Genomic DNA, 23919 nt, shown 5'->3' with positions numbered 1-23919 from the left:
TGACAGGGCACCTGGGCATCCAGGAGCTCATCAACACCGTGCGCCAGTGCACCAGTAAGGTACTGCTGCCACCAGTAACACCAGTAACACCAGTAACACCAGTGACAGGGCACCTGGGCATCCAGGAGCTCATCAACACCGTGCGCCAGTGCACCAGTAAGGTACTGCTGCCACCAGTAACACCAGTGACAGGGCACCTGGGCATCCAGGAACTCATCCACAGTGCACCAGTAAGGTACTGCTGCCACCAGTAACACCAGTAACACCAGTGACAGGGCACCTGGGCATCCAGGAGCTCATCCACAGTGCACCAGTAAGGTACTGCTGCCACCAGTAACACCAGTAACACCAGTGACAGGGCACCTGGGCATCCAGGAGCTCATCCACAGTGCACCAGTAAGGTACTGCTGCCACAGTAACACCAGTAACAACCAGGTAAACCAGGGACATGGCACCTGGTCATCCGGAGCTCATCCACAAGTGCGCCAGTAAGTACTGCTGCCACCAGTAACCCAGTAACACCAGTAACAAACACCAGTAACAGGCACCGGGCATCCAGGAGCTCAAGCCACAGGCACCAGTAAGGTACTGCTGCCACCAGTAACACCAGTAACACCAGTAACACCAGTGACAGGGCACCTGGGCATCCAGGAGCTCATCAACACCGTGCGCCAGTGCACCAGTAAGGTACTGCTGCCACCAGTAACACCAGTGACAGGGCACCTGGGCATCCAGGAACTCATCCACAGTGCACCAGTAAGGTACTGCTGCCACCAGTAACACCAGTAACACCAGTGACAGGGCACCTGGGCATCCAGGAGCTCATCCACAGTGCACCAGTAAGGTACTGCTGCCACCAGTAACACCAGTAACACCAGTGACAGGGCACCTGGGCATCCAGGAGCTCATCCACAGTGCACCAGTAAGGTACTGCTGCCACCAGTAACACCAGTAACACCAGTAACACCAGTGACAGGGCACCTGGGCATCCAGGAGCTCATCCACAGTGCACCAGTAAGGTACTGCTGCCACCAGTAACACCAGTAACACCAGTAACACCAGTAACAGGGCACCTGGGCATCCAGGAGCTCATCCACAGTGCACCAGTAAGGTACTGCTGCCACCAGTAACACCAGTAACACCAGTAACACCAGTGACAGGGCATCCAGGAGCTCATCCACAGTGCACCAGTAAGATACTGCTGCCACCAGTAACACCAGTAACAGGGCACCTGGGCATCCAGGAGCTCATCCACAGTGCACCAGTAAGGTACTGCTGCCACCAGTAACACCAGTAACAGGGCACCTGGGCATCCAGGAACTCATCCACAGTGCACCAGTAAGGTACTGCTGCCACCAGTAACACCAGTAACAGGGCACCTGGGCATCCAGGAACTCATCCACAGTGCACCAGTAAGGTACTGCTGCCACCAGTAACACCAGTAACACCAGTAACACCAGTAACACCAGTAACAGGGCACCTGGGCATCCAGGAGCTCATCCACAGTGCACCAGTAAGGTACTGCTGCCACCAGTAACACCAGTAACACCAGTAACACCAGTAACACCAGTAACAGGGCACCTGGGCATCCAGGAGCTCATCCACAGTGCACCAGTAAGGTACTGCTGCCACCAGTAACACCAGTAACAGCACTGTGTGCCAGTGCATCGGTCAGGTAGGGGTCACACCAGTAACACCAGTAAGGGACTGGCTGCACCAGTAACACCAGTAAGGGACTGGCTGCACCAGTAACACCTATAAGGGACTACCTGCACCAGTAACACCAGTAAGGGACTGGCTGCACCAGTAACACCTATAAGGGACTGGCTGCACCAGTAACACCAGTAAGGGACTGGCTGCACCAGTAACTGGGCAGGACCTGGTTTGGGTGGATTTGACACAGAACTGAGTCCATGTCCTCGAGCAGGACCTGGTTGGGGTGGATTTGGTGGAGAACAGTCCATGTCCTCGAGCAGGACCTGGTTGGGGTGGATTTGGCACAGAACCGAGTCAGTGCCCTCTGGCAGGACCTGGTTGGGGTGGATTTGGTGGAGAACAGTCCATGCCCTCGAGCAGGACCTGGTTGGGGTGGATTTGACACAGAACTGAGTCCATGCCCTCGAGCAGGACCTGGTTGGGGTGGATTTGGCAGAACCGAGTCAGTGCCCTCTGGCAGGACCTGGTTTGGGTGGATTTGGGGCAGAACCGAGTCGGTGCCCTCTGGCAGGACCTGGTTTGGGTGGATTTGGCAGAACTGAGTCCATGCCCTCGAGCAGGACCTGGTTGGGGTGGATTTGGCAGAACCAGTCGGTGCCCCGGCGGCGCTGCCACGGTCCCCCCGCAGCGGTTTTTCCCCGTCCTTCTCCCTCTCTTTTCAGCTCGGTTCCTACCCCAGGTTGCGGGAGGAGACGGAGCGGATCGTCACCACCCACATCCGGGAGCGCGAGGGCAAAACCAAGGACCAGGTGAGCCCCCATCCCGCTCCTTCCCGGCCCCTCGGGCGTCCCCGGGGCTCCCTCTCGGCTCCCTGGGAATTCCCACCCTCCCTGATCCCTCCAGATCCTGCTGCTGATCGACATCGAGCTCTCCTACATCAACACCAACCACGAGGATTTCATCGGATTTGCCAAGTGAGTCCTTTTCCGGGGGGGGGATAAATCCCAAACTCTCCGTCGGCGAGGCTCGTGGTCCCACCCCCGGCCTGGGGGGGGCTGTGTTATCCTGGGATTGTGTTATCCCTCTGGGATCGGCCATGGGAAGGCCGGAGCCTCCCACATCCCGTCGTCGCCCACCAAATCCACACCTTTGGCACCTTTGGCACCCGATTCCCTCAGGTCTGGGAGACGGGAGCTTCCCCTTCTCCGTTTGCCACCGCCCGCTTTGAGGGCTGGGAAAAGCTGGCATGGGGGTGGTGGGAAAAGCTGGAATGGGGGTGTTGGGAAAAGCTGGAACGGGGGTGTTGGGAAAAGCTGGAACGGGGGTGTTGGGAAAAGCTGGAATGGGGGTGTTGGGAAAAGCTGGAATGGGGGTGTCCAGCCTCCGGGGCCGCCTGGATGAATTCCCGAGGTTCGGGCCGTTGGAACGACCCTCGTCCCGTCCCCTGGAGCTGGAACGGAGCAGGGAAAGCCCCCTGTCCTCTGTCCCTGCTGCCTTCCCTCGGCTTCTCCCAAAGGAAGGCCGGTGTTTTCCGGCCCCAAACCGGCCGGGAACCTTCTGGAAACCCCTGGCACGTGGGTGCCCGGAGCCCACGCCCACTCCTGCTCCTTAAATTCCCCACAGTCTTCCTCCTGTTTTCTCTTCTCCCTCTTTTTTTTTTTCTCTCTCTCCTGTCTCTGCCTTTCCGCCTCCGGTCGCGTTCCTTCCTCTCCTCCTGCTCTCTGCTGTCTCCCCTCGGATCCGTCACCTCTCTCTGTCTCTCCGGACTCCTCCGATCCTCTCCCGCCCCAGCTGTTTCACTGAGCAGCACGTGGCGACCGGGTGGGTACCGGCGGCAGGACCCCCTGCCCACAGCCCCCGGCAGCTTCCCCACGGGAGCCGGGAGCTGGGCGTCTTCCCCTTTGGAGCTGGGAGCTGAGGAGCGTCCCCCATGGAGCTGGGGAGCTTACCCCATGGAGCTGGGGAGCTTCCCCCAACGGAGCGGGGAGCTTCCCTATGGATCTTGGGATCTTTGGAGCTTCCCTGCCATGGAGGCAGACGAACTTCCCTTATGTATCAGACGGGAAAGATGGGGAGCTTCCCGTTGATCGGGGGAGCTGGGGAGCTGATACCCACCATGGAGCTGGGGAGCTTCCCCCATGGAGCTGGAGAGCTTCCCTTTGGATCTGGGAGCTGGGGAGCTTCCCGCCTGGATCTGGGAGCTGGGGAGCTTCCCCTTTGGATCTGGGAGCTGGGGAGCTTCCCTTTGGATCTGGGAGCTGGGGAGCTTCCCCCATGGAGCTGGAGAGCTTCCCTTTGGATCTGGGAGATGGGGAGATTCCCCTATGGAGCTGGAGAGCTTCCCTGTTGGATCTGGGAGCTGGGGAGCTTCCCCTTTGGATCTGGGAGCTGGGCGGCTTCCCCTTTGGATCTGGGAGCTGGGGAGCTTCCCGCCTGGATCCGGGAGCTGGGCGGCTTCCCCTTTGGAGCTGGGAGCTGAGGAGCTTCCCCCATGGAGCTGGAGAGCTTCCCTTTGGATCTGGGAGATGGGGACATTCCCCTATGGAGCTGGGGAGCTTCCCACCTGGATCTGGGAGCTGGGGAGATTCCCCCCTAGATCTGGGAGCTGGGGAGCTTCCTCTTTGGATTCAGGAGCTTCCCTGTTGGATCTGGGAACTGGGCGGCTTCCCCTTTGGAGCTGGGAGCTGGGGAGCTTTCCCCATGGAGCTGGAGAGCTTCCCTTTGGATCCGGGAGCTGGGGAGATTCCCTTTGGGTTCAGGAGCTTCCCTTTGGATCTGAGAGCTGGGGAGATTCCCCTTTGGATCCGGGAGCTGGGGAGCTTCTCCTTTGGGTTCAGGAGCTTCCCGCCTGGATCCCGGAGCTGGGCAGCTTCCCCTTTGGATTCAAGAGCTGGGGAGCTTCTCCTCCCAGTCAGCTCTGGAATTGGGAGCCAGGGAATTTGTCCCTTGGATCTGGGAGCCGGGGAACTTCTCCTCCCAGTTTAACTTCAGAATTGGAAGCCCAGAGCTTCTCCTCCCACTTCCCACCTTGGATTTTCGGGAGCCTGGAGCTTCTCCTCGAGCCCTCGGAGAGCATCCCCGCTCCGGGGATTCGGGATCCTCGGGCATTCCCGGGGATTCGGGAGGAATGTTGGGATCAGGGCAGGCAGAGAGCAGTTCCCCAAACCCGGAATCCCGGCAAGTCAGGGATGGGATCCCGCCCATTCCCAGGGATGGGATCCCGCCCATTCCCAGGGATGGGATCCCGCTCATTCCCAGGGATGGGATCCCGCCCATTCCCAGGGATGGGATCCCGCTCATTCCCAGGGATGGGATCCCGCTCATTCCCAGGGATGGGATCCCGCTCATTCCCAGGGATGGGATCCCGCCCATTCCCAGGGATGGGATCCCGCCCATTCCCAGGGATGGGATCCCGCTCATTCCCAGGGATGGGATCCTGCCCATTCCCAGGGATGGGATCCTGCCCATTCCCAGGGATGGGATCCCGCCCATTCCCAGGGATGGGTGCTCGGGAACTGCTGCTCCGGGGTGTTCCCGGCGGGATTCTAACTGTCTTCCTGGATTTTATTCCCGCTCCTGCCTAACGGTTCCGCCCCGTCCCCCCGGTGCTCAGGAGAGACAGGTAGCTTTCCCTCTGGTGCAGGTAACGCTCCGTCCCGATCCCGCTCCCGCTCCCCAGCCGGGGGGAGTCGGGGCTTTTCGGGAGCGAGGCCTCCCTGGTTCTCGGTGGTTCTCGGGGCCGGGCTCCCCGCCGGAATTCCCTTGGGAATCCGCAGCCGCTGCTCCACTCGGTGTTTCCTCTCCTGCCAGTTCCTCCCCCTGGAATTCCTGGGAATAACGGTCCGGTCCGTGAGGAAGGAGATCCCGGTGTCCGTCCCCCCTCCCCTCTCCACCCGCTCCTGGGCAAACCTCGGGAAGGGGCTCTGGAATTCCACCTGACGGGCTTTTTCCCCCCCCCCCTTTTTGGATCAGCTCATCCTTGCGGCGTTCCGGGCGGGAATTGCGTGGGATTTCTCTTCCCTGCCTCAAAAAATTCCCTCTTTTCCCTGTTTTCCAGCGCGCAGCAGAGGAACACGCAGACCAACAAGAAGAGGGCGATTCCCAACCAGGTACAGCCGGAGGCTCCCGGCCTTCCTCCTCCTCCTCCTCCTCCTCCTCCTCCTCCTCCTCCTCCTCCTGCTGCTGCTCCTCCGGGAGCAGGGCTGGCTCTCCAGGATATCCCCTCCGGCAGCACTCGGGCAGCGGGATCCCGGGGGATCCCTAAACGTGGATGTTTAAGGCCAGGGATGGAGGCGGGAGAGCCGGAGCTCCGGGGCAGAGTGGGAGCGGAATTCCCGGCTAAAATCAGCGGGATCTGGGACAAACTGGGCGGGAGGAGCTGCTGGGGGACCCGGCCCAGCCCTGGGGGTGGGGACAGGGAGGACACTGGGATGTCCTGGAATTCATGTCCACTCCATCCCATCCTGGCTCAGGGAATGGGGACAGGGAGGACACCGGGATGTCCTGGAATCCATGTCCCCCCCATCCCTGGGATGTCCTGGAATCCATGTCTACTCCATCCCATCCTGGCTCAGGGAATGAAGACTGGACTGGGATGTTCTGGAATCCATGTCCCCCCCATCCCTGGGATGTTCTGGAATCCATGTCCCCCCCATCCCTGGGATGTCCTGGAATCCATGTCCCCCCCCCCTGTCCTGGCTCAGGGAATGGGGACCGGGAGGACACCGGGATGTCCCGGAATCCGAGTCCCCCCCATCCCTGGGATGTCCTGGAATCCATGTCCATTCCATCCCATCCTGGCTCAGGGAATGAAGACTGGACTGGGATGTTCTGGAATCCATGTCCCCCCTTGTCCTGGCTCAGGGAATGGGGACCGGGAGGACACCGGGATGTCCTGGAATCCATGTCCCCCCCATCCCTGGGATGTCCTGGAATCCATGTCCCCCCCATCCCTGGGATGTTCTGGAATCCATGTCCCCCCCATCCCTGGGATGTCCTGGAATCCATGTCCCCCCCCATCCCTGGGATGTCCTGGAATCCATGTCCCCCCCCCCTGTCCTGGCTCAGGGAATGGGGACCGGGAGGACACCGGGATGTCCCGGAATCCGAGTCCCCCCCATCCCTGGGATGTCCTGGAATCCATGTCCATTCCATCCCATCCTGGCTCAGGGAATGAAGACTGGACTGGGATGTTCTGGAATCCATGTCCCCCCTTGTCCTGGCTCAGGGAATGGGGACCGGGAGGACACCGGGATGTCCTGGAATCCGAGTCCCCCCATCCCTGGAATGTCCTGGAATCCCTGGCTCAGGGAATAATGACCAGGAGGACACCGGGATGTCCCGGAATCCGAGTGCCCCCATCCCTGGAATGTCCTGGAATCCCTGGCTCAGGGAATAATGACCAGGAGGACACCGGGATGTCCCGGAATCCGAGTGCCCCCCATCCCTGGAATGTCCTGGAATCCCTGGCTTAGGGAATAATGACCAGGAGGACACCGGGATGTCCCAGAATCCGAGTGCCCCCCATCCCTGGAATGTCCTGGAATCCCTGGCTTAGGGAATAATGACCAGGAGGACACCGGGATGTCCCGGAATCCGAGTCCCCCCCTGTCCTGGCTCAGGGAATAATGACCAGGAGGACACCGGGATGTCCCAGAATCCGAGTCCCCCCCATCCCTGGAATGTCCTGGAATCCCTGGCTCAGGGAATAATGACCAGGAGGACACCGGGATGTCCCGGAATCCGAGTGCCCCCCGCCGTGCTCCCGCTCCCGAGGGGGTGTTGGGCTGAGGGGGCCGTGTGTCCCCCCCCCCGGTGGCCCTTTGCTCCCTCGGGAAGAGCGGCTCCGAGGGATGATTAACGCTGGGAATGACCGTCATTAATAGCATGTAACGGGTTTTCTTCTGCTGTTTTTCTGCTTTTTCCCCCCTTCCCGTTTTTTTGTGCTTCCCGCTCTCTCCCGTCACCTCCTTTCCCTTCCCCGTCCTGTCTCCTCCTCATCCTGCTTTTTTTTCTTTTTGTCCCTTAATTTTGCCCACCCCAAGGGGGAGATCCTGGTAAGTACCTCGGAGCGGGATTAGAGCCGGGAGCAGCATTCCCGACCCCGCTTCCCAGGATGGAGCACGCTGCTGGGAGAAGGGGGGGGGGCATTCCCAGGGGCATTCCCAGCATTCCCAGAGGGATCCGTGAGGTGGAATTGGCTTCGTCCCCTCCGTGCCCGCTCCTGGCTCTTCCCAAAAAAAAAGGGATTCGGGGCCATCCCGGGCTGGGACCTGGGACAGGGAGAGCTGGATCCTGGGATAGGGACCCTGGATCCTGGGATTCAGCTCCCACCTGCTTTTCCCGGCCCTTGGGAAGCCAAAATCCTTATGATTTGTTAGCCCAGAGCTGCTGTGGTGGGATGAGATTCCCTTGGGAAGGGAGTTCCTTTGGGAACGCACGGGGGGAAGGGCTGGAAGTGTGTTATGTCCCCCAAATTCCCAGGTTTTTTTTGTGGGATTTGAGGTTAAATCCTGACCTGCCGAGAACAGAATTCCTCGGTTCCCAACTTGAGGTTATTCCTGGAGCTCTCCCTCAGCGTGCTCACTCCTGGGATGCAATTCCCTGTCTGGGATCCAGGGATCCCCTCGGAGCCGGGGTGGGGGGGGGCCTGATCCCGCCGCTCCGGGAAAACGGAAGTGTCTGAGAGGGAATTGCCCCGGAATTATCCCCCAGCTTGGGATTTACGGCCCCTCCACACCCCGGGGTCTCCCTGGGGAGGAAAACCGGGATAATCCCGTGGCTCCTGCCTCCGGATAAAGTTGGAGCGGGAGGCAGGCGAAGCTCCCTGGCATCAGCCACCCCATTCCCGTGGGAAAGCGGCTGCGCTTGGCACTGGAGGCTTCTCCTCCCTTCCCAAACCACGGATTTTACGAGGCCGCCGGAATTCCCGGGGGTGGCCTGGAAGCCGCCCCGGTGTCCTGCTTTTCCCGGGAATTCCCGTCCCGGCTCCGGCGTCGCCTTTTCCCGACTCCAGACGCTTCCGTTTTCCTTCTGCACCGTCCAAGGGGTTTCTGGAAAACCCCCCCGGGTTCCGGGCAGGGCCTCTCCCCGCGGGACAGGATCGCGCCGGGACCGGGAAGGGGAGAGCTGGGAATTCGGGATCGGAGCCGGGCCGAGCTCCGGGAGCTCTCGGGCCCCAGAACCTTCCGATTCCCACAAAATCAGTCGGGTTTAAAGGAACTTTCTCCCTCCTTCCTCCTGCTCCTCCTTGGCTTTTCCCAAAGGCTCCGGCTCCTGCCGGGCTGCACAGACCCTCTCCCCTTTCCTTGGAATTCCCTGCAGGCTCTCCCAGTGCCTGCCAGACCCTCTCCCTTTTCCTTGGAATTCCCTGTGAGCTCTCCCAGTGCCTGCCAGACCCTCTCCCTTTTCCTTGGAATTCCCTGTGAGCTCTCCCAGTGCCTGCCAAACCCTCTCCCTTTTCCTTGGAATTCCCTGCCAGCTCTCCCAATGCCTGCCAGACCCTCTCCCTTTTCCTTGGAATTCTCTGCAGGCTCTCCCAGTGCCTGCCAGACCCTCTCCCTTTTCCTTGGAATTCCCTGTGAGCTCTCCCAGTGCCTGCCAGACCCTCTCCCCCTCCCCTGCTCCAAAGGTGGATCCCCTTTTCCCGATAATCCCCCCCAAATCCCCCCTGGCCCTCCCCGAGCCCCCCCTGCCCTCGCTCTGCTCCGATCCCTTTCCCTCTGCCCTTTCCCAATCCTTTCTCCTCCCCACTCCTCCCTCCTGGCTCAGTTCCTTTAAAACCAGCTGGGATCAAATTCCAAGGGAATGGGGGGGGGGGGTGTCTCAGAGGTTCCTGCAGGTGAAATCCCGCCCGGAATTCCGGGGCTCTGCCCTTCCCCTGGCCCGGGACGCTCCGGCCGCCTCCGAGCTTCGCCTCTTCCTAACCCCGGGAATTTTGTCGTGGCTTCTCCCTTGGGAAAAGCAGAGCCACCCGCCCCGAGGGATGTGGGAAAACCCTCGGCTCCAGGGGGGGAGGATCCATCCCGGTGTTCCCGCAGGAGCCACGACAAAACCCGTGTCTAACCCGTGCCAACCCCAGGGTTGGTCCCGCTCCGACCGCGCTTCCCACTGACCCCGGCACCCCCCGGCACTAACCCCTGGGTGGGACAACCCGCCAGGGCAGGGGCTGGCACAGGGTTGGGAATCCCTGGGGTCCCTCCTGTCTGGAGTCCCGGGAAAGAATTCCTGGTGGGATGCTGCTTGGCTTGGGGTGGGGGTTCCTCAGGACAGGGATCCATCTGTGGGGTTGTGGGATCCATCCATGGGGTTGTAGGATCCATCCATGGGGCCGTGGGATCCATCCATGGGGTTGTAGGATCCCTCCCTGGGGCTGTGGGATCGCTCCATGACATTATAGGATCCATCCATGGGGCTGTGGGATCGCTCCATGGGGCTATGGGATCGCTCCATGACATTGTAGGATCCATCCATGGGGCCGTGGGATCCCTCCATGGGGTTGTAGGATCCATCCATGGGGCCGTAGGATCCCTCCATGACATTGTAGGATCCATCCATGGGGCCGTGGGATCCCTCCATGGGGTTGTAGGATCCGTCCATGGGGCCGTGGGATCCCTCCATGACATTGTAGGATCCCTCCCTGGGGCCGTGGGATCCCTCCATGACATCGTAGGATCCCTCCCTGGGGCTGTAGGATCCATCCATGGGGCCGTGGGTTCCGTCCATAGGGCTGTGGGATCCCTCCCTGGGGCCATGGGATCTCTCCATGACATTGTAGGATCCCTTCCTGGGGCCGTGGGATCCATCTGTGGGATTGTAGGATCCATCCATGATGTCATAGGATCCATCTGTGGGATTGTAGGATCCATCCATGATGTTGTAGGATCCATCTATGGGGTTGTAGGATCCCTCCATGGGGCCGTGGGGTGCTGGAGCTTTTCCTTTCAGCCCATCCAGGCTGAGCCAGCAGCGACAGGGGGTTGGGTTTGGATCATCCCGCTGGCCTGGGCAGCTTTTCCCACCCGACTTTGGGAGCTTGGAGAGCTTCAGGTGTCCCCCCCCTCCAACCTCCCCGTGGGATTGGGAGCTCGGGATCTCCAGGTGTTCCCCCCCACCTGCTGCCAGCTTCCCTGTGGGATGGGGGCTCGGGATCTCCGGGTGTTCCCCCCCACCTGCTACCAGCTTCCCTGTGGGATGGGGGCTCGGGATCTCTGGGTGTTCCCCCCCCACACCTTCCCTGTGGGATGGGGGCTCGGGATCTCCGGGTGTTCCCCCCCCACACCTTCCCTGTGGGATGGGGGCTCGGGATCCGCCCGGATGAGGCTTCGGGGTCACTTCTCGCTCTCCTCCCCGGGCATCCCTCTGGAATCCATCCCGCTGTAACGTCTCCTTCCTTCCTCCCTCCCTCGCTCCCTGCTCCTGCTCCTGCTCCAGGTGATCCGCAGGGGCTGGGTGACCATCAACAACATCAGCATCATGAAGGGCGGCTCCAAGGAATACTGGTTCGTGCTCACGGCCGAGTCGCTCTCCTGGTACAAGGACGACGAGGTACGGGGGGGAAATCGGGATTCCCGGCGCTCCAGCGGGAAGATCCCTGGGGTAGGGATGGGGATTAGTGCCCAGGAGGAACGACAACACCCAAATCCGGGCGTGGGGGCTCATCCAGACCCCGAATTCCCCGTTTCCAAACGCTCTCCTGAACCTCGGGGTTGTGTGGACTCGGATAAACCCGGAGGCTCCGGCGGCTCCCGGGGGTTCCGAGGGGCTCTGGCTCCGTTTGAGGGGGGGTTTCCGTGTCTCCCACCCCTGTCCCAGCCCCCTGACCCGGCTCAGGGAAAAGCAGAGGAAGGAAAAAGGGGGTTCCGGGGGGGGCTGCGCCGGTCTGGCATCCTCCGAGGGCACATTCCAGCAGGGAATGCCGGGGCTGGAGGGAGATGGGAGCTGGGATCGAGTCCTGCTCTCCCCCAGGCCCCCCCCGAGGGTGGAAAGACTCAGATTCCCTCAATCCCTGGGATTTTGAGGTGCTGGAGTCCTCAGGTCCCCCCTTTCTCCTGCTGGGTGTCTGGGAAGGGGCTGCTCCTCACTGATCCATCCCGTTGATCCGGTTGGGAATTGCATCCCCGGCCCTCGGGAGCGTCCATCCCGCTCCCGGTGTTCCAGGGTGTTGGAGACTCCCCCAGATCCACCCCCAACCCTCATTTCCAAAGGGGCTTCCCCCGGGAAGGGGCTGAGGCAGCTCCAGCAGCTCCTGCCCGGCGTCTCCTCCGTGGAATTTTCGGGTTTTCCAGCGTTTCCGCCCCCACGATCCCGATCCCGATCCCACTCCTCCCCTGACGTCACCGGCCCGGCAGCCAGAGGCTGGGAAGGAGGGGGGGGGGCCCTTCCCGGGATTTTGGGGGGACAGGGGGTGGGAATGGGGGCGGGCAGAGCCCAGCACGGGGTCAGGAAAAGGAGACACACGGACACAGCGTTTATTTCCCGGGACCGAATCCCGGTTTTCCTTTGTTCTTCCGGTCTCTTCCCGGCGGAGGAGAAGGTCTCCCCCCCCCCCCCAGTCCCCCCTAAAAGAGCAGGAACACATCAGGGCTGATCCCACCCGGAGCAATCCCGGTTTCCTGCGGGGCCCCTCGGGGAGGGGGGAATGGGATCGACCCGCGGGATGATGAACAAGGCTCTGTCCTCATCCCGCTCTCTCTGACCCCCCAGCCCTAAAAACCAGGAGCTGCCGTGGCATTTGGGTGGGGGGACACCAGCAGGGCACAATTCCCTCCTTCCCCCCCCACGGGCCCCTGGAATCTGTGGGATCCCCCGGGAAGGGGCAATTCCTGGGAATCACCCCCAGGCCCCCCCTTACCTGCGGCGGAGCCGGAGCCGGGCCGGGCCGGCGTAACCAATGTGCAGACTACTGTACAACACAGAGCCCACCTGAACAGGTAGTCTGAACACTGGGAACGCCGGCCCGGATCTCCTGCTTCCCCTGGGAATCCTCCGCGGCATTTCCTTCCTCTTCCTTCCTCCCTCTTCCTCTTCCTCCCTCCCTTCCCGAGGTTTTCCTCGTGGTGGTTGGGGGGGTTTTTTGGGGCTCTCGGCGGAGAGGAAGCCGAGGCTTTGTCTGGTCCTGACGTGGCAGAGCCCTGGGCCCCGAATCCCGCCTGGAAAAGCGCTGTGGGTTTTTCAGGAAATCGCGCGGAGGAGTCGGGGGGGAGGGAGGGAGGGAGGGAGGGGGGGGGCTGAGGGGGGGGGGGGGGGGGGGGGGGGGGCGGCGCCGGGTTCGTGGCCTCTCCACAAAGGCCAACGTCACTTTTTGGGACCATCTGGAGACACAAAAAGTGGAGCCGGAGCCGCTGCCGCTCTAAACGGTTCCAGATGTGGCGGGAAAGGGGCCGCTGGAATCGGCTCCGGGGGCTCCGCCGGCTCCTTCCAGCCCCCGGCTCCAGGGGGACATTCCTGGGGATCCCGGCTGGGAGCGGGGTGGGCTCCGGGGGAGCCGATTCCATCCCGCAGGGACCAAATCCCAAATCTCCGGGGGGTTCCTCGGCAGCCTTGGGAGAGGCAGAGCAGATCCCTGGTCCCTCCGCGTGCCGGGGCTCCGGGAGCAGATTCCCCCCATCCCAGGCTGGTGTTGGCCACGGGATGAGCCAGGGAAGCATCTCCTGGTGAACCTTCCCTGGTGGGAGCTTGGGATCTGTTCCGGAGCTTGGGATCCGTTCCGGAGCTTGGGATCAGTTCTGGAGCTTGGGATCTGATCCGGAGCTTGGGATCCGTTCTGGAGCTTGGATCTGAACCTGAGCTTGGGATCCGTTCTGGAGTTTGGATCTGAACCTGAGCTTGGGATCCGTTCCAGAGCTTGGGATCTGATCCGGAGCTTGAGATCTGTTCTGGAGCTTGGGATCTGATCCCGAGCTTGGGATCTGTTCTGGAGTTTGGATCTGTGCCGCCTTCCCAGGGCTGTGGGGGGTTTATTCCCGCTCCAGGTGCCTCTTTGGCATCCAGGAAGCGCCCCCGGGCTCATCCCTCCTTCCCTCTCGTCCCCCTTTTCCAGGAGAAGGAGAAGAAGTACATGCTGCCCCTGGACAACCTGAAGATCAGGGATGTGGAGAAGGGATTCATGTCCACCAAACACGTCTTCGCCATCTTCAACACGGAGCAGAGGTGTGGGATCCCCCCCAGAATCCCGGGATCCTTCCATGGATTTTCCCTTCCCTCCAAACCCCGGCCCCGCATCCGTCTCCTCCGAGGCCGGAGCGTCCGGGATCCCGCGCGGGGAGGGGAGGGGGTTTCCCCGGAGGAAGCAGCGGCTCATCCAGCGTTTATCCTGGGATTCCATCGGGATCTGGGGCTCCGGGGGCTCCCCCCGACCCCCGGCTCTGCTCCTTCCCCCCAGGAACGTGTACAAGGATCTGCGTCAGATCGAGCTGGCCTGCGATTCCCAGGAGGACGTGGACAGCTGGAAAGCCTCCTTCCTCCGCGCGGGAGTTTATCCCGAGAAAGACCAAGTAAACCCCCCCCCTCCCAACATCCCGATCCCTCCGGAGCAGGGGCTGCCCCTGGAGGAGCAGGGAGCCCCCAGCTTGGCTCCCGCGCTCCTGGGCTACCCTGGAAAACGCCGGGAGGAGGATGAAATTCCCGCGGGATGGGAGCGGGGACCGGGAATGCCGCGGAGCCAGAGGGGTCTCGTCCCGATCCCGGCGGGGACTCATTCCCTGCTTTCCCCCCCCCGAGCAGACGGAGAGCGAGGACGGGGCGCAGGAAAACACCTTCTCCATGGATCCGCAGCTGGAGCGGCAGGTGGAGACCATCCGGAACCTCGTGGACTCCTACGTCGGGATCATCAACAAATCCATCCGGGACCTCATGCCAAAGACCATCATGCACCTCATGATCAACAATGTGAGCGGGACGGGGGCGAGGGACCACGGGAGAGGGGAGGGAGAGGGTGGGGAAGGGGCTGGAGAGTGGGAGAAGGGGATGGAGAGGGGGAGAAGGGGATGGAGAGGGGGAGAAGGGGATGGAGAACAGGAGAAGGGGATGGAGAGCAGGAGAAGGGGATGGGGAACACGGAGAAGGGGATGGAGAGGGGGAGAAGGGAATGGAGAACTGGAGGAGGGGCTGGAGAACAGGAGAAGGGGATGGAGAGCAGGAGAAGGGGATGGAGAGCAGGAGAAGGGGATGGAGAGCAGGAGAAGGGGATGGAGAGCAGGAGAAGGGGATGGAGAGTGGGAGAAGGGGCTGGAGAACAGGAGAAGGGAATGGAGAGTGGGAGAAGGGAATGGAGAACAGGAGAAGGGGCTGGAGAACGTGGAGAAGGGGATGGAGAAAGAGTGTCTGGAGAGCAGGAGAAGGGGCTGGAGAACAGGAGCAGGGGCTGGAGAGCAGGAGAAGGGGCTGGAGAACAGGAGCAGGGGCTGGAGAGCAGGAGAAGGGGCTGGAGAACAGGAGCAGGGGCTGGAGAGCAGGAGAAGGGGCTGGAGAACTTGTGGGAGCAGCTGAAGGAGCTGGGGGGGCTCAGCCTGGAAAAAGGAGGCTCTGGGGGGACCTTCTGGCTCCCCACAATTCCCTGGAAGGAGCAGCTCTTCCCTGCTCTTCCCACACCAAGGATTTCACCCCCAACCCCCTTCCCTTCCCAGACCAAGGATTTCACCCCAACCCCCTGCTCTTCCCAGACCAAGGATTTCACCCCCAACCCCCTTCTCCTCCCAGACCAAGGATTTCACCCCCAACCCCCTTCTCCTCCCAGACCAAGGATTTCATCCCCAATCCCTTTCTCACACCAAGGATTTCACCCTCGACCCCCTCGTCTCCCTTTCCCCTCCCAGACCAAGGATTTCACCCCCAACTCCCTTCTCTTCCTTGACCAAGGATTTCACCCCCGACCCCCTTGTCTCCCCTTCTCTTCCCACACCAAGGATTTCTCCCCCAACCCTTTACCTCCCTCTCTCCCCCCAGACCAAGGATTTCACCCCAACCCCTCGCCTCCCTTTCCCCTCCCACCCCAAGGATTTCACCCCGACCCCTCTCCTCCCTCTCTCCCCCCACACCAAGGATTTCACCCCCAACCCCCTTCTCTTCCCAGACCAAGGATTTCACTCTGACCCCTCTCCTCCCTCTCTCCTCCCACACCAAGGATTTCACCCCAACCCTTTACCTCCCTCTCTCCTCCCACACCAAGGATTTCACCCCCAACCCTCTCTCCTCCCTCTCTCCTCCCAGACCAAGGATTTCACCCCCAACCCCCTTGTCTCCCTCTCTCCTCCCAGACCAAGGATTTCACCCCCAATCCCTTTCTCACACCAAGGATTTCACCCCCAACCCCCTCTCCTCCCTCTCTGCCCCCAGACCAAGGATTTTTTCCCCAACCCCTCTCCTCCCTCTCTCCCCCCAGACCAAGGATTTCACCCCACCCCCTCTCCTCCCTCTCTCCCCCCAGACCAAGGATTTCACCCCCAACCCCTCTCCTCCCTCTCTCCTCCCACACCAAGGATTTCACCCCCAACCCTTTGCCTCCCTCTCTCCCCCCAGACCAAAGATTTCACCCCCAACCCTTCTCCTCCCTCTCTCCCCCCACACCAAGGATTTCACCCCCAACCCTTTGCCTCCCTCTCTGCCCCCAGACCAAGGATTTCACCCCCAACCCTCTCTCCCCCCAGACCAAGGATTTCACCCCCAACCCTCTCTCCTCCCTCTCTCCTCCCAGACCAAGGATTTCATTCCCAATCCCTTTCTCACACCAAGGATTTCACCCCAACCCTTTACCTCCCTCTCTCCTCCCACACCAAGGATTTCACCCCAACCCTTTACCTCCCTCTCTCCTCCCACACCAAGGATTTCACCCCAACCCTTTGCCTCCCTCTCTCCCCCCAGACCAAGGATTTCACCCCCAACCCCCTTGTCTCCCCTTCTCTTCCCAGACCAAGGATTTCACCCCCAACCCCCTCTCCTCCCTCTCTGCCCCCAGACCAAGGATTTCACCCCGACCCCTCTCGTCCCTCTCTGCCCCCAGACCAAGGATTTCATCCACTCGGAGCTGCTGGCCTACCTGTACTCGTCGGCCGACCAGGGCAGCCTGATGGAGGAGTCTGCGGAGCAGGCGCAGCGCCGGGACGAGATGCTGCGCATGTACCACGCGCTCAAGGAGGCCCTGGGCATCATCGGGGACATCAGCACCAGCACCGTGTCCACGCCCGTGCCACCCCCCGTCGACGACACCTGGCTCCAGCCCGGCCCCGGCCACAGGTGGGAGCGCCGGGAGCGGCGGGAACGACGGCGGGAACGACGGCGGGAAGAGTGGGAACGACAGCGGGAACGACAGTGGGAACAGTGGGAACGACAGTGGGAATAGTGGGAACAACAGGGGGAACAACAGCGGGAACAACAGCAGGAACAACAGGGGGAATAGTGGGAACAACAGCAGGAAGAGTGGGAACGACAGCGGGAACGACGGCGGGAAGAGTGGGAATGACAGCGGGAACGACAGTGGGAACAACAGGGGGAACAACAGCGGGAACAACAGCAGGAACAACAGGGGGAATAGTGGGAACAACAGTGGGAACAACAGCGGGAAGAGTGGGAACGACAGCGGGAACAACAGGGGGAATAGTGGGAAAAACAGGGGGAATAGTGGGAACAACAGTGGGAACAACAGTGGGAACAGCGGGAACAACAGCGGGAACAACAGGGGGAACAACAGGGGGAACAACAGGGGGAACAACAGGGGGAATAGCGGGAACGGCAGTGGGAATAGTGGGGACAACAGCGGGAATAGTGGGAAAAACAGTGGGAACAGTGGGAACAACAGTGGGAACAACAGCGGGAGCAGCAGGAACAACAGTGGGAACAACAGCGGGAACAACAGTGGGAATAGTGGGAGGAACAGCGGAAACAACAGCAGGAATAGTGGGAACAACAGTGGGAACAACAGTGGGAATAGTGAGAACAATAGTGGGAATAGTGGGAACAACAGGGGGAACAACAGCGGGAATAGTGGGAACAACAGTGGGAACAGCAGTGGGAATAGTGGGAACAACAGTGGGAATAGTGGAAACAACAGGGGGAACAACAACGGGAGCAGCAGGAACAACAGTGGGAACAACAGTGGGAATAGTGGGAACGACAGTGGGAACAACAGTGGGAACAACAGTGGGAACAACAGTGGGAATAGTGGGAACAGCAGTGGGAACAGCAGTGGGAACAGCAGTGGGAACAGCAGTGGGAATAGTGGGAACAGCAGTGGGAGCAGCAGTGGGAACAGCAGTGGGAACAGCAGTGGGAGCAGCAGTGGGAACAGCAGTGGGAGCAGCAGTGGGAATAGTGGGAACAGCAGTGGGAACAGCAGTGGGAATAGTGGGAACAGCAGTGGGAACAGCAGTGGGAATAGTGGGAGCAGCAGTGGGAATAGTGGGAGCAGCAGTGGGAGCAGCAGTGGGAACAGCAGTGGGAATAGTGGGAACAGCAGTGGGAGCAGCAGTGGGAACAGCAGTGGGAATAGTGGGAACAGCAGTGGGAATAGTGGGAGCAGCAGTGGGAACAGCAGTGGGAACAGCAGTGGGAATAGTGGGAACAGCAGTGGGAGCAGCAGTGGGAGCAGCAGGAGCCAGGGCGGGTCTGGGCAGGGGAAGGGGGGCAGTTCCTGGGGAGGGGGCTCTGTCACCCGGAGAACTGGGATTCCTGCAGCAGGGGGAGAGTGGGTTTGGGGTGTTCCCAGGGGGGTTTAGGGTGGTTCCAGAGGGATTCAGGGTGTCCCCAGGGGGATTGGGGTGTTTCGGGAGGGATTGGGACGCTCCAGTGGGATTGGGGCATTCCCAGGAGTTTGGGATGTCCCAGGGGGATTGGAGCGTTCTCAGGGGGATTTAAGGTGTCCCCAGGTGTGTTCCCAGGGGTGTTGGGGTGTTCCAGGAGTTTGGGATGTCCCCAGGGGGATTGGGGCACTCCCAGGGGGATTGGGGCATTCCCAGGAGTTTGGGATGTCCCCAGGGGGATTGGGGCATTCCCAGGGGGATTGGGGCACTCCCAGGAGTTTGGGATGTCCCCAGGGGGATTGGGGCATTCCCAGGGGGATTGGGGCATTCCCAGGAGTTTGGGATGTCCCCAGGGGGATTGGGGCACTCCCAGGGGGATTGGGGCATCATTCCCAGGGGGATTGTTGATGGGATGTTCCCAGGGGGCATTCCCAGGGGATTGGGACATTCCCAGGAGTTTGGGATGTCCCCAGGGGGATTGGGGCACTCCCAGGGGGATTGGGGCATTCCCAGGAGTTTGGGATGTCCCCAGAGGTGTCCCCAGGGGGATTGGGGCACTCCCAGGAGTTTGGGATGTCCCCAGGGGGATTGGGGCATTCCCGGGTGCCGGAGCTGCCCCCTCCCCACTCCCTGACCCCCCCTCTCCCCCCTCTCTCTCCACAGCCCCCCCCCCCAGCGCCGCCCGCCCTCGGCCCTGGGCCCCCCCGGCCGCCCGCCCTCGGTGCGGGGCCCGACCCCGGGGCCGCCCCCGCTGCTGCCCCTGCCCGGGGGGGGCCCCCCGCCCCCCTTCGCCGCCCCCCCCATCCCCTCCCGCCTCGGCCCCCAGAGCGTCTTCGCCGGAGACTCCTTCTCGGCGCCCCCCCAGATCCCCGCCCGCCCCGCCCGCATCCCGCCCGGAATCCCGCCCGGAGTGCCCAGGTGAGAGCTGGGGGGGGCACTGAGGGGGGCTGAGCCGCCCCCACCGACCCCCCCGTGCGGTGGGCGGGGCTGGATGGGGGGGGTCTGGTGAGCTGGGATGGGCTGGGGTCGCATTGGATGGGCTGGGGTCGCATTGGATGGGCTGGAATCCCACTGGGATGGGCTGGGGTCACATTGGATGGGCTGGGATCGCATTGGATGGGCTGGAATCGTGCTGGGATGGGCTGGGATCCCACTGGGATGGGCTGGGGTCACATTGGGATGGGCTGGGATCCCACTGGGATGGGCTGGGGTCACATTGGGATGGGTTGGGGTCCCATGGGATGGGCTGGGGTCACATTGGGATGGGCTGGAATCCTGCTGGGATGGGCTGGAATCCTGCTGGGATGGGCTGGAATCCTGCTGGGATGGGCTGGGATCACATTGGATGGGCTGGGGTCACACTGGGATGGGCTGGGGTCACATTGGGATGGGCTGGGGTCCCATGGGATGGGCTGGGATCACATTGGGATGGGCTGGGATCACATTGGATGGGCTGGGGTCTTGCTGGGATGGGCTGGGATCCCGCTGGGATGGGCTGGGGTTGCATCGGGATGGGCTGGGATCCCATTGGGGTGGGCTGGGATCTCATTGGGATGCGCTGGGGTCTCATTGGGATGGGCTGGGATCCTGCTGGGATGGGCTGGGATCACATTGGATGGGCTGGGGTCACACTGGGATGGGCTGGGATCCCATTGGGATGGGCTGGGATCCTGCTGGGATGGGCTGGAATCCTGCTGGGATGGCTGGTGGTTCACGGATGGGCTGGGATCCTGTGGATGGGCTGGGTCCCATGGGCTGGGCTGGGGTCACATTGGGATTGGATGGTGATGGGGGGTCGCATTGGATGGGCTGGGGTCTCACTGGATGGGCTGGACTCCTGTGGGATGTGCTGGATCACATTGGATGGGCTATGGGGTCCCATTGGGATGGGCGGGTCCACATGGGATGGGCTGGGATCCCATCCCCCCCCCCCCCCCCTTGGATGGGCTGGGACTCATTGGGCTGGTGTGTGGGGGTAACATTGGGATGTGGCGTGGGGTCAAAATTGGAGGTTGGGGTCACATTTGGCTGGGGCTGGGGTCACATTGGATGGGCTGGGGTCACATTGGGATGGGCTGGGGTCACACTGGGATGGGCTGGGATCCTGCTGGGATGGGCTGGGATCACATTGGGATGGGCTGGGATCCTGCTGGGATGAGCTGGGATCCTGCTGGGATGGGCTGGGGTCGCATTGGGATGGGCTGGGGTCGCATGGGATGGGCTGGGATCCCACTGGGATGGGCTGGGGTCCCATGGGATGGGCTGGGGTTGCATTGGATGGGCTGGGGTCTTGCTGGGATGGGCTGGGATCGCATTGGGATGGGCTGGGATCCTGCTGGGATGGGCTGGGATCACATTGGTATGGGCTGGGATCCTGCTGGGATGGGCTGGGATCCCATTGGGATGAGCTGGGATCCTGCTGGGATGGGCTGGGGTCACATCGGGATGGGCTGGGGTCGCATTGGATGGGCTGGAATCCTGCTGGGATGGGCTGGGATCCCACTGGGATGGGCTGGGGTCGCATTGGGATGGGCTGGGGTCCCATGGGATGGGCTGGGGTCCCATGGGATGGGCTGGGATCCTGCTGGGATGGGCTGGGATCACATTGGATGGGCTGGGGTCACACTGGGATGGGCTGGGATCCCATTGGGATGGGCTGGGATCCTGCTGGGATGGGCTGGGATCCTGCTGGGATGAGCTGGGATCCTGCTGGGATGGGCTGGGGTCTCACTGGGATGGGCTGGGATCCTGCTGGGATGGGCTGGGATCCCGCTGGGATCCTGCTGGGATGGGCCAGGGTCCCATTGGGATTATCCAGGGTCCTGCTGGGATCATCCTGGATCCCAGTGGGATGGATCATCTGGGATCCTGCTGGGATGGGCCAGGGTCCCATTGGGATGCGCTGGGGTCTCATTGGGATTGACTGGGCTTCCCCTGGGATCGTCCAGGGTCCCCCTGGGATGGGCTGGGGTCCCTGGGATTACCTGGGGGGTCCCTGGGATGATCTGGGGGGTCCCAGGAGCTCTCAGCCACCCCGTCCCCCCCCCCAGGAGACCCCCGGCGGCCCCGAACCGCCCCACCATCATCCGCCCGGCCGAGCCCTCCCTGCTGGATTAACCCCCCCCGGCGCTGGGGGCTCCGGAGCTGCGGGATCTGAACCCCCCCTCTGGGCTGGGGGGCACGGGAGACAACCCCCCAATCCCCCCCTGGGCTTGGGGGCACAGGGGACAAACCCACTGACCCCCCCCTGGGCTGGGGGGCACAGGGGACAAACCCACTGACCCCCCCCTGGGCTTGGGGGCACAGGGGACAAACCCACCGACCCCCCCCCGGGCTTGGGGGACACAGGGGACAAACCCCCCAATCCCCCTCTGGGCTGGGGGGCACAGGGGACAAACCCACTGACCCCTCCCCTGGGCTTGGGGGCACAGGGGACAAACCCACCGACCCCTCCTGACCCAGCTCGGCCCCGGCCCCATCCCGGTCCCGATCCCGATCCCGATCCCGATCCCGGTCCCGATCCCGGTCCCGATCCCGATCCCGATCCCGATCCCGATCCCGGCCCCATCCCGATCCCGATCCCGGTCCCGGCAGCTCCAGGGCTGGTCCCAGCAGCTGCTCCCGGAGTGTCCCGGGGCTCTGGAGCGCTCCGGGATACGGGGGGCGGTCGGAGCCCCCTCCCCACCCCGGAGTTTTGGGGTTGGAAGGGGGCGGGGGGGGGGGGTTGGGGGGTGGGCGGATATTGCACTTTGTCGGAATTCCCGGCGTTCCTGCCCCGGGAATGCCGGGATGGCCCAAGGGGGGGCGGGGGGGGCAAAGGGGGGATGATCCCATTCCCGCCCCTCTTGCCTTCTTCCCTCCTTTTCCTCCTCCTCCTCCTCCTCCTTCCCAGAATTTTTGTATTAATATATTCCCTAAAAAACGGCGGGATTTGGGGGGTTCTCCCCCAGCCCCGCCCTTTCTCCCCCGCCCCTCCCCCCCCAGGTCTTTTTAGAGTTTTGGAGGAAAATTTTTAGTCGGGGGAGGGGGAAAAGGGGGGAAAAAAGGGGGGAGGGAAAAACTGGAATTCCGAGAGGGATTCACTAAAAAAAAAACCAACCCAATTCCTGGGTGAGCCTCAGGAATTTCCTCCCCTGGAATAACCCCCAGGACGAGGAGGAGGGGGGAGGTGGGGGGGAGGAATCTCCGTTATCCCGAGGGGGGGGATCCGTGTCCTGAGGGGGGGGAGGGGGATTCCCGGAGCCGCGGGGGGGGGGGGGTTGCTCTGGCAGCATCTCCCCCCTTTCCCCCCTCTCCCTCCTCCTCCCCGCCCCTCCCACCGCGCCGAGGTTGTAAATAATTTTTACAGACTTGTATGAATGTATAGAAAAAAAAAAAAAAAAAAAAAAGGAGGACAAAAAACCAGAAAAAAAAAAAAAAAAAAGGCAAAAAAAGGCAAAAAAAAAGCCCCGCCCCGGCCCAGCAATAAATAATGTGGATTTTCCCCGCCCCCCCGGCCGGGCCCCGGTGCCTTAACGATCCCCCGGCTCGGGGGGGCCAATTAATCCATTAACGAGCCGGGGGGAGGGGGGGCGGTTTGGGGGGCGGGGGAGGGGCCGCTCTGACCCCCCCCCCAGCCCCTCCCCCCCTTCCCGGGGGGTCCCGGCACCGCCCCCCCCCCAAGTGCCTCCGCTCCGCACCCCCATTAATGAACTAAAAAAAACCAAAAAAAAAGTCAAAAAAAAAATCAAAATAAAGGGAGTAAAAAAAAATAAAAATCAAATTTGGGGGTTTGGAGGGGGAATGACCGGGATTTGGGGGGGGTCGGGGGGGGTTGACCCTCGATCTGGGGGGTTTGTACTCGATTCTGGGGGGTTGACCCCAATTTTGGGGGGTTTACCGCGATTCTGGGGGGGTTTAATCCAACCCCGGGGGTTTCATCCCAATTCGGGGGGGTTTACCCCAACCCCGGGGGGTTTCACCCCAAATCCGGGGGGTTTCATCCCAATTCGGGGGGGTTTAACCCCAATCCCGGGGGGGTTTCACCCCAAATCCGGGGGGTTTCATCCCAATTCTGGGGGGGGTTACCCCAATTCGGGGGGGTTTACCCCAACCCCGGGGGGTTTCACCCCAAATCCGGCGGGTTTCATCCCAATTCGGGGGGGGTTTTACCCCAAACCCGGGGGTTTAACTCCAAATCTTGGGGGTTTTACCCCAAACCTGGGGGGTTTTACCCCAATCCCGGGGGGTTTCACCCCAAACCTGGGGGGTTTTACCCCAAATCTTGGGGGTTTTACCCCAAACCTGGGGGGTTTTACCCCAATCCCGGGGGGTTTCACCCCAAACCTGGGGGGTTTTACCCCAAATCTTGGGGGTTTTACCCCAAACCTGGGAGGTTTCATCCCAATCCCGGGGGGGTTTCACCCCAAACCCGGGGGTTTCACCCCAAACCTGGGGGGTTTTACCCCAATTCCGGGGGGTTTCACCCCAAACCCGGGGGTTTAACTCCAAATCTTGGGGGTTTTACCCCAAACCTGGGGGGTTTTACCCC

At 61.9% G+C, this 23919-nt stretch overlaps 1 protein-coding gene across 5 annotated transcripts in view; it reads left to right on the top strand.

The window, feature by feature from the left end:
• The window catches only part of DNM2 (dynamin 2), a 38109-nt gene extending 16441 nt beyond the window's left edge, over positions 1–21668 (top strand). Inside the window, exons 11-24 of one of the 5 annotated variants that reach the window (XM_039391347.1) lie at positions 24–161; positions 586–687; positions 2379–2465; positions 2560–2630; positions 3448–3477; positions 5714–5765; positions 7701–7712; positions 11089–11202; positions 13697–13806; positions 14039–14150; positions 14380–14544; positions 16655–16887; positions 19053–19307; positions 21440–21668. In XM_039391347.1, the coding sequence (XP_039247281.1) occupies positions 24–161; positions 586–687; positions 2379–2465; positions 2560–2630; positions 3448–3477; positions 5714–5765; positions 7701–7712; positions 11089–11202; positions 13697–13806; positions 14039–14150; positions 14380–14544; positions 16655–16887; positions 19053–19307; positions 21440–21506 (1548 nt within the window). In that variant the 3' untranslated portion in view covers positions 21507–21668. The remainder of the gene's footprint in view (positions 1–23; positions 162–585; positions 688–2378; positions 2466–2559; positions 2631–3447; positions 3478–5713; positions 5766–7700; positions 7713–11088; positions 11203–13696; positions 13807–14038; positions 14151–14379; positions 14545–16654; positions 16888–19052; positions 19308–21439) is intronic. The other 4 variants (XM_039391348.1, XM_039391349.1, XM_039391351.1 and 1 more) reach the window with 4 other exon arrangements.
• Positions 21669–23919: the final 2251 nt, after the last annotated feature.

Source organism: Pipra filicauda, unplaced genomic scaffold, assembly GCF_003945595.2.
Source record: "Pipra filicauda isolate LSUMZ 115617 unplaced genomic scaffold, ASM394559v2 scaffold942_size106905_pilon, whole genome shotgun sequence".
NCBI lineage: Eukaryota > Metazoa > Chordata > Aves > Passeriformes > Pipridae > Pipra > Pipra filicauda.
This window is presented reverse-complemented; position numbering and strand designations above follow the sequence as displayed.